Source organism: Somniosus microcephalus, chromosome 31, assembly GCF_052327205.1.
Source record: "Somniosus microcephalus isolate GS21.2 chromosome 31, FLI_Smic_1.0, whole genome shotgun sequence".
NCBI classification, from domain to species: domain Eukaryota; kingdom Metazoa; phylum Chordata; class Chondrichthyes; order Squaliformes; family Somniosidae; genus Somniosus; species Somniosus microcephalus.
Window position 1 is genome coordinate 21,080,966 of NC_141017.1, and position 13,664 is coordinate 21,094,629.

The 13,664-nt window shown below is 46.8% G+C and overlaps 1 protein-coding gene across 1 annotated transcript in view; it reads left to right on the forward strand.

Moving 5' to 3' along the window:
- The window catches only part of LOC147097616 (adhesion G protein-coupled receptor E3-like), a 76,881-nt gene that overhangs the window by 47,132 nt on the left and 16,085 nt on the right, over positions 1–13,664 (forward strand). Inside the window, exons 11-12 of the mRNA XM_085971587.1 lie at positions 1,181–1,416; positions 12,515–12,581. Coding sequence (XP_085827713.1) covers positions 1,181–1,416; positions 12,515–12,581 — 303 coding nt within the window. The remainder of the gene's footprint in view (positions 1–1,180; positions 1,417–12,514; positions 12,582–13,664) is intronic.

Here is a 13,664-nt window from a genome sequence, read left to right on the forward strand (position 1 = left end):
GTGCTCGCTGACCTACATTGGCTCCCGGTTAAGCAATGCCTCGATTTCAAAATTCTCATCCTTGTTTTCAAATCCCTCCATGGCCTCGCCCCTCCCTATCTCTGTAATCTCCTCCAGCCGCACAACCCCCGAGATATCTGCGCTCCTCTAATTCTGCCCTCTTGAGCATCCCTGATTATAATCGCTCCACCATTGGTGGCCGGGCCTTCAGCTGCCTAGGCCAAGCTCTGAAATTCCCTCCCTAAACCTCTCCGCCTCGCTACCTCTCTTTCCTCCTTTAAGATGCTCCTTAAAACCTACCTCTTTGACCAAGCTCTTGGTCACCTGCCCTAATATCTCCTTTATGAGGCTCGGTGTCAAATTTTTTGTCTTATAACGCTCCTGTGCAGTGCCTTGGGACATTTTACTACGTTAAAGGCGCTATATAAATACAAGTAGTTGTTGTTGTTGTTACAGTTTAATGGAAACACTACAGAGATGGAATCATTCAAGACAACAGAAACCAGTTGACATAAGAACAGAAAATGCTGGAAATACTCAGCAGGTCAGGCAGCATCTGTGGAGAGAGAAACAGAGTTAACGTTTCAGGTCGATGACCCTTCGTCAGAACTGGAAAAAGCTGGAGATGGGACAGGTTTTTAAGCAAGTGCAGGGGCTGGGAAAGGGGGGGAGGGGAGGAAAGAACAAAAGGGAAGGTTTGTGATAAATGGAAGGCAGGAGAGATTAAGAGACATTAAGAGGGATTAAGAGATGGTGCAAGGCAAAAGGAGATGATAGTGGGACCAGTTAAGAACAAAAGACGGCTCTAGATAAAGTGTAAATGACACTGGCAGAATGAAAGACAGCTGCCATGTGGGAGAGAGAAAAAAATAATAAATAAATAAAATAAATGGAAAAAAAGGATAGGGGCAGGGGTTATGGTCTGAAATAGTTGAACTCTATGTTGAGTCCAGAAGGCTATAAAGTGCCTAATGAAAGATGAGGTGCTGTTCCTCGAGCTTACATCGAGCTTCATTGGAACAGTGTAAGAGGCCGCGGACAGTGAGGTCAGAGTGGGAGTGGGGCGGAGAATTAAAGTGACAGGCCACCGGAAGCTCGGGGTCACCCTTACGGACTGAATGGAGGTGTTCCAGTTGACCAGAAACCAGTTGACGTTTGGAATGACGTTTCTTTCTTTCAGGTTGTGTGTGCGGTGATAGCGGGACTTTTACACTACTTCTTTCTGGTGGCATTTGCCTGGATGTTTTTGGAAGGACTGCACCTTTACCTCATCGTGAGAGACCTCGGGAAAGTGAAAGGCTCTCGAGCAACCGTCATCAGAAGTGTGCACCTGTGCGCGCTTGGTTACGTGGTGCCCGCTGTTGTGGTGGGAATCTCTGCAGCCATCAACCCCAGTGGTTTCGGAGCGTCGGGACAGTGAGTAGCCCAGCCTTACAGCCTCGAGTCACGCGTTCGGTCCCAAGAGGGATGTTCTTGCCATGGAGGGAGTGCAGCGAAGATTCACCAGACTGATACCTGGGATGGCAGGAATGACGTATGAGGAGAGATTGGGTCGATTGGGCTTATATTCACTAGAGTTTAGAAGAATGAGAGGGGATCTCATTGAAACTTATAAAATTCTAACAGGACTAGACAGACTAGATGCAGGAAGGATGTTCCCGATGGCGGGGGAGTCCAGAACCAGGGGTCACAGTCTAAGGATAAGGGGTAAGTCATTTGGGACTGAGATGAGGAGGAATTTCTTCACCCAGAGAGTGGTGAACCTGTGGAATTCTCTGCCACACAGGGCAGTTGAGGCCAATTCATTAAATATATTCAAGAAGGAGTTAGATATATTTCTTGAGGCTAAAGGGATCAAGGGATCTGGGGAGAAAGCAGGGACAGGGTACTGAGTTTGGATGATCAGCCATGATCTCATTAAATGGCGGAACAGGCTCGAGGGGCCGAATGGCCTACTCCTGCTCCTATCTTCTATGTTTCTATGATTGGCTATATGGGAATTTGTGACGTTAGCAGTCATCCCTTGACATTGCTCTCAGCAAATGGGAGGATATATAGAAAGACTGACCTTTCAAGATAAGGCCGTCTGAGTGTAGTCACTGTTGTAATGTGGAAAATGCAGCAGCCAATTTGCACACAAACAGCAATGTGATAATGGCCAGATAATCTGGGGTTTTTTCAAGTGATGTTGGTTGAGAAATAATTATTGGCCAATCCTGCTTCTACTTCTTAGGCAGTCCCTCGGATCCGAGGACGACTTGCTTCCACATTAAAAATGAGTTCTCAGGTGACTGATGAGTCCAATGCGGGACCTACAGTCTCTGTCACAGGTGGGGCAGGCGGTGGTTGAAGGGGCGGGTGAGTGGGGTGCTTGGGTTGACGTGCGCTCCTTCCGCTGTTTGCGCTTGGCTTCCGCTTGCTCCCGGCGAAGAGACTCGAGGTGTTCGGCGCCTTCCCGGATGCTTCTCCTCCCCTTTGTGCGATCTTGGGCCAGGGATTCCCAGGTGTCGGTGGGGATGTTGCACTTTTTCAAGGAGGCTTTGAGGATGTCCTTGAAGCGTTTCCTCTGCCCGCCTGGGGCTCTCCTGCCATGTCGGAGCTCTGAGTAGAGCACTTGTTTGCAAAGTTACACCAGTAATGATACAACTCCCTCTTCAAAAGAAAACAAACTTCAAACACCCAACTGCAAGAACTATGACGTCCACCTCATCTATTTCATTTATGCACAGTTCCAACACGGTTGCTGATAGTTCACACCATAATGTGGTTTTCGCATTACTCTGCCACACCCTGTTATTAGGTGAGTGGCTTTGTTGCTTGTGCTGTTGGATGGTAGCTTGTTTCATCACAGCTTCCAGTTATGGCACTGGCCCAGCCGTTGGTTGACTAGTGGCCCAGCTCTTGCGCGCTGCTGTTGTGGCTGTGGTTAGCTTCCTGTGGGCCAGTTGGGCTTGCTCAACTCGTGCTGTAGGTCGTATAACCAGAACCACGGGTCTCCGCGCATTGCAAGATCTGCTGTTCACTCGCTGCACTTTTGCAATCAACCATATCGCTTTTCCCCTTAGAATTCGATTAAGAACTTCTCCTTGCCGAAGCTTATCAAACTCTTTAGTAATCTTATTTGAAACTGGGCCTGTTTCGCTCTTCTGAGGTATACCAACAACAACGCACATTTATACAGCGCCTTTAACGTAGTAAAACATCCCAAGGCACTTCACAGGAGCGTTTATCAAACCAAATTTGACACCCAGCCACATAAGGAGATACAGGAAACTCTTTGGTATCCGGCACCGATGGGACCGGGATGTTGCCGGTTGATTAAAAATTCTGGATGATGGAGAGGGTTATCGACCGAGGCTATTTTTAACAAACAAAAATTAAAAAATCAAGAAACGTGCAGTATAATTGGGTACTCACCTGCAGAATGTTGTTTTAAAGAGACTCCCGGCAGCGCGGGAGAGTCAGACTCCTGTTACAGGGGTATTGAGGTGTTCCGACTTCTGACAGCGCCAAGAAGCCGAGTAGTGGCAGTTTGGAGAACTACCCCCACTGACTAACTCGGCCACCGCGGGAGACTCGGACTCGGCAACATTGCCGGTTATTGAGGTGTTGTTTTCGGACTATGAATTTTGCCGGCTAATAGAGAATTCCGGATATTTAGGTGCCGTTTAAATGAGAGTTTCCTGTATTAGGGCAGATGACCAAACAGGTAGGTTTTAAGGAGCCTCTTAAAGGAGGAGAGAGTGGCGGAGAGGTTGAGGGAGGGAGTTCCAGAGCTCCGGGCCCAGGCAGCTGAAGGTACAGCTGCCAATAGCTGGGGGCGTTGGTCATCAGGGATGTGCAAGAGGCCAGGATTGGAGGAAAGCAAGTGTTCTCAGAGGAAGCATTGCTGAGGGTCACGGTGAAATAGCACCCCCACCGCCCCCCCACCGCCTCTGCAGACAGGAAGGTTTGTGAACAGCCGGTAGGGGGCTGGAGGGGGCCCATGGTGCCTGTGCAGCCTGCCATCCCTGAGACGGGCATCTTGAACCTCAAAGCTGGGAAACGGGAGGCAAAAGCGAGAGCCCACTAACTTCTCATGACCAGTCCACAACCTTAACATTAGAAAATATAATTCTTTAAAAAATAATATAATTTTAAAATACTTTCAATTGAAAGAAAAAGAATTAAGCATGTTAAATAAAGTTTTAAAGCCTTCAAAGAAGCCTACAAAGAGATTTGGGTCTCCATTTATACAAATCGCTAAAAGCCAGTGGACAGGTACAGGAAAGTAACCAAAAAGGCTAATGGAATAAAAACAGAAAATGCTGGAGATACTCAGCAGGTCAGGCAGCATCTGTGAAGAGAGAAACAGAGTTAACGTTTCAGGTCGATGACCCTTCGTTAGAACTGAGGAAAGGTCATCGACCTGAAACGTTAACTCTGTTTCTCTCTCCACAGATGCTGCCTGACCTGCTGAGTATCTCCAGCATTTTCTGTTTTTATTTCAGATTTCCAGCATCTGCAGTATTTTCTTTTTGTATTAAGGCTAATAGAATGTTGGCCTTAATCTCAAAGGGTTGTGGAGTGATCTAATTTGAGGTATTTCAAATAATAAAGGATGCGCTTACAGGGAAACCACTTCCTCTGGTCGGGGGGAGAGTCCAGAACAAGGGGCCGCAACCTTAAAATTAGAGCTAGGCTGTTCAGGGGTGATGTCAGGAAGCACTTCTTCACACAAAGGGTGGTGGAAATCAGGAGCTCTCTCCCCCAAAAGGCTGTGGATGCTGGGGAGTGAGTTGAAATTTTCTGAGATCGATAGATTTTTGTTAGGTAAGGGTGTTGTAACATATGTGGGTGGAACAAATGAAGGACAGAGACAGGATGAGTAGCTGTTCCATGGGCTTGTTTACTAGGCCAGAGCGAACTGAGCATGTTCATACTAAACCATGTGACAAACCATGTGATAATACATTACACTGCTTTCCCCTTTAAAAAAAAATGTAGGTATTCCCCTCTCAAATACAACAAAACTATGGTCCCATTTTCCCCAGCATTACATGTACCTCATAACAAAAACTCCTGGCTTTTTTTTTAATGAACTACAAATCCAGTTTAATGACAGGTTTGCGGAGCATTCCTGATCTCCTTACAGAAGGTTTTGGTGTTGAACCAATTTCCGGGCTGTTTTGTTCTGGTTCTGAACTCAAAGATGATCCTGTTACTATCTCAGACTTGTGTGAACCTGGCACTTCAGTTACTGAAGTCTGAACTGAGTCAGACTCATGTATGAGTTCATGGTCAAGTGGTTCAGGTCACTGTCCAATCCAGACCAGTAAACAAAGCTTCTTGCAATTGATTTCATACTGACGATCCCTGGATGTTCAGTATGAAGTTCGGCCAGAATTCTAGCTCTCAAAGAAGTGGGTAACACCACTCAGTTTTCCCACTTGATACAACCTTGCTCACAAGACAATTCAGTACAACGGTTATGGAATGGTTTCAACTCTGTGTCCAGACGCTGATCAGTCCATCCATTCAATAATAATAATTCAACTTTGTCATTGTACAAGTACATGAACAACGAAATGTGATCTTGCAACCTGCTCACCAGCCACCCCTCCTGGGGCTCTTTCCGTGACCTTCTCACCAACCACCCCTCCTCGGGGCTCCTTCCGTGACCTTCTGCACCTGGTCTTCCCTGATGGTCACCCCTCCAGGTACTAACCAGGCCTGGCTCTGCTGAGCTTCCAAGCCGTGCCAGTGACCCTGTCCCTAGTCATACACTCTTTTCAGTACTGAGTCCTTTTGAGTCTCATCTGCAATCTCAGTTGCATTCACTGGAAAGTTTTTGTCAACTGCACCTAGCATGAAAATCTCGCCTTCACTCCCAACACACGAGTCCTCATGAGACAACCTGGACAAGGCATCTGCGATTGTGTTTTGCTTTGAAGTGCGATATTCAATCGTATAATCATATTGTGACAACAACACTGTCCAGCGTTGCATTCTGGATGTGGCCATTGCAGGGATGGCAGATTTGGGCCCCAATATTGCTAGGAGCGGTTTGTGATCGGTTATCAGGGTAAACTTTCTGCCAATCAGAAACTGTTGGAATTTCTTGATTCCAAACACAATGGCGAGTGCTTCCTTTTCAATTTGCGCGTAGTTTCTTTCGCTCTTTGTGAAGGTTCACGGTGCGAACGCGATTGGTTTCTCTTGGCTGTCATCCATTACGTGGCTTATGACAGCTCACACACCGTAGCTGGAAGCATCACACGCTAACTTAAGCTCATGCTCTGTGTTGCAGTGCACAAGTCGAGCATTGCTAGAGAGATTCTCTTACAAGTGTCATAAGCTTCTTGTTGCGCTTTTGTCCAATTCTACTGGACATCTTTCTTGAGGAGCTCGTGCAATGGAGCTAAGATGCTCACTAACTCAGGTAAGAAACGTGCGTAGTACTGGGCCATTCCAAGGAAAGATCTTAACTCAGACACTTTCTGTGGTTTTGGAGCATTCATGACAGCATCAACCTTTTCCTTCACTGGTTGTAAGCCATTTGCATCAACTTTCAGACCAAGGTACACAACCTCAGGCTGCACAAAAGCACATTTACTCCTTTTCAATTTGACATTGTGGGCATTCAACCTTTGAAGCACTAAATCTAACGCTTCTAGATTTTCTTCCTTGCTGCTTGTTGCGATCAGCACATCGTCTTGATTGCATAAGCAATTTGGAACTCCTTGCAAAATCTTATCCATCGTAGCTTGGAAGATTTTTGGGGAGGATTTTACACCATACGGCAGCTTCGCGTATGAGTACAGTCCCTTGTGTGTGTTGACCATGAGATACTGTTGACTCTCTGTCAACACTCAGCTGTGCGTAAGCGTGCGACAGGTCAAGCTTGGAGATAACCTTTGACCCAGAGAGTGCTGCATACAAATCTTGCAATGTAGGTAACGGGTACTGTTCATCGTCAACTGCTTGGTTGATAGTAACTTTGTAGTCACCACACAAGCGTACAGTTTTGTCTGCTTTGGGCACTACCACAATCGGGGTAGCCCATTCACTTTTGTCAGTTTTTACAAGCACTCCGTTTTCTCTCAGTTTCTCTAGCTCTTCCTCCACCTGACTTTTCAATGTCTTGCCTTACAATAGACAGGCTTCGCATTGGACTTGATGCAGATATGCGCGTCATACCCAGTGATGCCCTCATAACTGTTTGTGAACATGCTTTCGTACTTGTTCAGCATTGTGTCGAGTTGCTTCTTTGAAGCATCTACACTGAAGATGTTTTTCCAGTCTAGTTTTAACTTTCTCAACCAGTCTTTGCCCATGAGGGTTGGCCTGTTGTTGTAGCTCGCTACAATAATAGGCTGCTTTACTGACTGGTCATTGTGTTGAACTGTACATTCCATTTGTCCACGTGTCTCCAGGATTTCTCTGGAGTAGGTTTTTAACTCTACGGTACTCTTTGTAAGTGGTATTTGATTAAACTTACTCTCATATGTGTCCTTACTCCTTATAGAGCAGTCCGCTGCCGTGTCGATACACATATTGCTCGTTGATCAAAAGTTTTGTACAGAAGTCTTTCTCACGACTGCTAGCATTGTCGCTAGAAACATAGAAACATAGAAAAATAGGAGCAGGAGTAGGACATTCAGCCCTTCGAGCCTGCTCCGCCATTCAACATGATCATGGCTGATCCTCTATCTCAGTACCATATTCCCGCTCTCTCCCCATACTCCTTGATGCCTTTTGTGTCTGTGGTAGAGAATTCCACAGGTTCACCACCCTCTGAGTGAAGACACTTCTCCTCATCTCAGTCCTAAATGTCCTACCCCATATCCTGAGACTGTGACCCCTCATTCTAGACCCCCCAGCCAGGGGAAACATCCTCCCTTCATCCAGTCTGTCCAGCCCTGTCAGAATAGTGGCATAGATACTGCAGATGCCTAGTTCTTCAACATCAGGTGTATTCACTTCAATATTGTGAACTCCTCCCTTTTGTTGTCACTACTTTGCATTGCCACTAGAATGGTTCTTACTTCCTGTTTTAGATCTAGCTCTGCAAGCTGTTGAAATATGGCCTTGCTTCTGGCAGTGAAAACACTTCGCATTTCTGTATTGGCAGGACTGTGGTGAGTGATTTCCATCGCAATGGTAACAATTCACTGAACTGCTCTCAACAACATGTTTTTGATCCAGTCTCACAGCTTTAGGTTCGGCGTTGACTTTATGACTGTAGACCTCAGCTGCACGAGTCACTTGAGTTAAATGGAGCTCTCTAGCATTCTTAGATGCCATCTCCATAGATAGGGCAATTTTGCATGCTACGTCAAAAGTTAGGTTCGGAGTGTTCAGTAACTTGGACTGTGTGCGCTCATCCACCAGTCCACACACAAACTTATCTCACAACGCACGATCCACAAGTGCGCCGAAGTTACAAAGCAAAGACAGGTTCTTAAGAGCTACAATGTACTCACTGATGGTTTCACTTTGTTTTTGGTTTCTGGTACCAAACTTATAGCTCTTCTCTCCGACGGGATTTCCGTTTGTCTCTTTTACCTTGTTCATCTTCATTGCTTTCTGTTTCCCTTCTCGTGTTTGATCAGGTATCTACCAAAACTTGCTTTCACAGCCACATCTCTTTATCTAGAGCCATCTTTTGTTTCTTAACTTGTCCCATTACCATCTCCTTTTGCCTTGCACCATCATCCCTTTTGTCTCTTAATCTCTCCTGCCTTCCATCCTATCACAGACCTTCCCTTTTGTTCTTTCCTCCGCCCCCCCCTTTCCCTGCCCCCGCACCTGCTTAAAAACCTGTTACACCTCCAACCTTTTCCAGTTCTGACGAAGGGTCATCGACCTGAAACGTTAACTCTGTTTCTCTCTCCACAGATGCTGCCTGAGCTCCTGAGTATTTCCAGCATTTTCTGTTTGTATTTCAGATTTCCAGCATCCGCAGTATTTTGCTTTTGTTATAGCTCGCTGTTATAGCTCGCTGCTATTTCTAACGGCTTTGGGGCAAAATGGTCCTCGAATTTCTCGACAATGTCTTCAAACGGCGCATCCTTCGCTTTCCCTGGCGCGAGTAGGTTTGCCAAAGTTCCATAGACATCTGGCCCGATCTCTGTTAGAAAAATTGCTTTCTTCCGTTCACGAGTTACTTTATTTTGAGCTTGAACATTCTCATCTGCACCTTCCGTCTCAATAATGTTATTGGCCTTAAAAAGCATCTCCATCCGCTCAATGTAAGAACTGAATGGTTTGCGAGCTCGGTCATACAGGCCGAGGCTTCCGCTGAATCCCGTATGCGCGGCCATGATTGTCCCGATCCCGTCAAACAGTTACTCAGCACGCTACCTGTGTACCTGTGAGAATCAACGCCGCTGTTGCTGTGTGTACATACACGTGAAGGCGAAGCACAGATGATTCTGTATGAGCATTAACAGTAAAACATCGTGAAAATTCAGTGTAGGTGCCACAAATTCACCTTAAACTCGAATGTTGAATATTATGTCCTTCCATGATCCCTAAAAATGGCTTTGGGATCCCATTCTCATCGCCAATATATATTATATCTGTGTAGAACAAATGAAGGACAGAAACACGATGAGTTGCTAGCTCATCTGCTTGCTTTACTAGGCCAGAGCGGACTGAGCATGCTCATACTAAACCACGCTCATACTAAACCATGTGACAAACCATGTGATAATACATTACAGGTATCAAGTGATATGGAGCTAAGCTGACTAAATGAAGTTGAGGAACAGATCAGCCACGATCTAATTGAATGGAGGAACAGGCTCGAGGGGCTGAATGGCCTACTCCTGTTCCTATAAAGCATCACATGAAATGTACATTTGGTCCTCACCACAAACTCCGTTCCCTAGCCACTGACTCCATCCCTCTCCCTAAAATTTGTCTGAGGCTGAACCACACTGTTCGCAACCTTGGTGTCATATTTGACCCTGAAATGAGCAGCATAACAAAGACCGCCTATTTCCACCTCCGTAACATCACCTGTCTCCGCCCTTACCTCAGCTCATCCACTGCTGAGACCCTCAGCCATTTGATAGCAAAATACTGCGGATGCTGGCAATCCGAAATAACAACAGAAAACGCTGGAAAAACTCAGCAGGCTAGGGCAGCATCCGTGGAGAGAGAAACAGAGTTAACGTTTCAGATCGATGACCTTTCGTCAGAACTCCATATCTTTGTTACCTCTAGACTTGACTATTCCAACGCACTCCTGGCTGGCCTCCCACGTTCTACCCTACGTAAACTTGAGGTCATCCAAAACTCGGCTGCCCGTGTCCTAACTCGCACTAAGTCCAGTTCACCCATCACCCCTGTGCTCGCTGACCTACATTGGCTCCCGGTTAAGCAGCACCTCGATTTCAAAATTCTCATCCTTGTTTTCAAATCCCTCCATGGCCTCGCCCCTCCCTATCTCTGTAATCTCCTCCAGCCCCACAACCCCCCGAGATATCTGCGCTCCTCTAATTCTGCCCTCTTGAGCATCCCTGATTATAATCGCTCCACCATTGGTGGCCGTGCCTTCTGTTGCCTGGGCCCTAAGCTCTGGAATTCCCTGGCTAAACCTCTCCGCCTCTCTACCTCTCTTTCCTCCTTTAAGACGCTCCTTAAAACCGACCTCTTTGACCAAGCTTTTGGTCACCTGCCCTAATTTATCCTTACGTGGCTCGGTGTCAAATCTTTTGTCTTAAAATACTCCTGTGTAGCGCCTTGGGATGTTTTACTACGCTAAAGATGCTATATAAATACAAGTAGTTGTTGTTGTTGTAATTGCTCATTGCATGTATCTTTCATCACACTCATTATGGGCTGCATGTTTGCACTGCTGTCACGGTAACGAAAGCTAGTTCTCACTTCTTGCATTCATCTTGAAGGAGATGAAAGGCTTCCGTTACATGAGAGACTAGAGACGCTGGGGTTGCTCTCCTTCGAGCAGAGAAGGTTAAGGAGACTTGATAGAGGTGTTCAAAATCATGAGCGTTTTTGATAGAGTAAATAAGGAGAAACTGTTTCCACTGGCAGGAGCGTCGGTAACCAGAGGACACAAATTTAAGGTAATTGGAAAAAGAACCAGAGACGACATGAGGAAAAAAAATTCAGCAGCGAGTTATGATGATCTGAAACTCACTGCCTAAAAGAGCGGTGGAAGCAGATTCAATAGTAACTTTCAAAAGGGAATTGGATATATTTTGAAAAGGAAAAATTTGCAGGGCTATGGGGAAAGAGCAAGGGGGAGTGGGACTAATTGGAGAGCTCTTTCAAAGAGCCGGCACAGGCACGATGGGCCGAATGGCCTCCTTCTGTGTTGTATGATTCTATGAGAGGACAGCCCATAGCAGCAGAGCCAAAGAGCTGTGATGAGTGGTGGCGGGCCCCTCAGGCCTCTGACCTCTCACCCACTGTGAGGAAGAAGCACTCGAAACCTCGGCGAGGGAGGCCAGAATCGGGGAAGAAGGACCTCGAGTGGCAGCTGAAGGTTCATGAACTAGAATCATAGAATCATGGAATGGTTATAGCACGGAAGAAGGCCATTCGGCCCATCGAGCCCATGCCGGCTCTCTGTAAGAGCACTTCAGCTAGTCCCACTCCCCCGTCCATTCCCCGTAGCCCTGCAAATTTCTTTCCTTCAGGTACTTATCCAATTCCCTTTTTGAAAGCCACAATTGAATCTGCCTCCACCACCCTTTCAGGCAGTGCATTCCAGATCCTAACCACTCGCTGAGTAAAAAAGATTTTTCTCACGTCGTCTTTGGTTCTTTTGTCAATCACCTTAAATCTGTGTCCTCTGGTTCTTGGCCCTCCTGCCAATGATCTTCCTCTCACCCTATTGTGCCCCACAATAACTGTCAGCAAAGTGAAGCCCTCGTGTCCTTCCTTCTGCTTCAAATTGCACGTGCCTCTGATCAGGAAACCATCGTAACCTCTCTTCCTGTTGTTCTTCTCTAGCTGTGCTTGAGGAAGAACGCACAGGCTCCATAGTATGCTGGCCCCAGCAGACTGCACACCACTAACCAGCGCTCACTCAATCCCTTACAAACACTAGCTCAGAGATATCCACCCTGGGTTGTTAGACAGAGTCGGAGGCGATGCACAGATCACGAATGAAAAGCAGCAGCGGCTGGCGGAGGGGGGGAGCATCTCCTCCCCCACCACGACCAACCGTGATCTCTCTCACCTCTCCCCCACTTGACCTACCTGCTCTCAGCTCGGCTGCGGCCTAGTGCCACAGGCTTTCCCCGCTTGACGGGCAGCCAGCCTGTCAATCAGCCTGTCAATCAGGCTGGCTGATGGGCGGGAATCCTACAGAAAAAAATTAAAAGCTCGGAAAGCCCGTACTTCCAGGTTTCCCATCCACCCTCACCCCCACTTCCGAACACGCCTCACAGATAAGATCGGGGCGATATTTTATTGACTAATCAATAGAATAGTAGATGGACTAATGGGATAGAAGTGTTGGCTGGTATCTGAGTGTAACTTTTTTCTTCCTTCACAGCTGCTGGCTGCAGTTAGAGAGAGGATTTATATGGAGTTTCGTGGGACCTGTTTGCTTCATCATTCTGGTAACTACTCTTTCATTAGTTCACGTCTCTCGCACGAATATTTAGATACCCTTGTAAGATGTTCGGGTTGTTTTGAACTTCTGTCTGACAGTTCCTAGAGTTCAGACCCATGGAACAGACAACTCGAGACAATGATTTCAGGGTAAACTCTTCTGTACTTAAAAATCAACGAGAGGTTACAAGTAAGCGCACAAAATACTACGTGACAACCCGTACTCTCTCCTTTACTTATTACAAGTAAGCGTGCATGGATCTAATCATTTACTTTAAGTTCAAGTGATCATAAGCAATTACATACGTGCCAACACCAGTGAGAGGTCGGCTCGGGGGTGACTACAACAACAACAACAACTTAGGATAAATTAGGGCAGGTGACCAAAAGCTTGGTCAAAGAGGTAGGTTTTAAGGAGCGTCTTAAAGGAAGAAAGAGAGGTAGCGAGGCGGAGAGGTTTAGGCAGGGAATTCCAGAGCTTAGGGCCCAGGCAACAGAAGGCACGGCCACCAAAGGTGGAGCGATTATAATCAGGGATGCTCAAGAGGGCAGAATTAGAGGAACGCAGATATCTCGGGGTGGGGGGCGGGGGGGGTTGTGGGGCTGAAGGAGATTACAGAGATAGGGAGGGGGCGAGGCCATGGAGGGATTTGAAAACAAGGATGAGAATTTTGAAATCGAGGCGTTGCTTAGCTGGGAGCCAATGTAGGTCAGCGAGCACAGGGGTGATGGGTGAACGGGACTTGGTGCGAGTTAGGACACGGGCAGCCGAGTTTTGGATGACCGTCATACTAGATGTATGACTTTAACTGGCAACTGACCAAGTTGCCCTCGACTGCAGCCCCCGAGTGTCTTGAAACAGCATCTAAAACCTGGCAACTCGCCCACAGCATTCATGTCCCGAACTGTGTGAATAGCGTTTGTTTTCCCCCTCTCACTTTCCTAACAATTTTGACGCTTGGCCAACCAAGGCCAGTGACTTCACGAGTTGAAGATGTCCTTGTTTTTGCACCGGAGGGTTGACTCCTTGTCCTCACAGAACTTCAAGGTCTTATCTTTTGGAGAAAAAAAACCCAGCTTGCAAGCACATA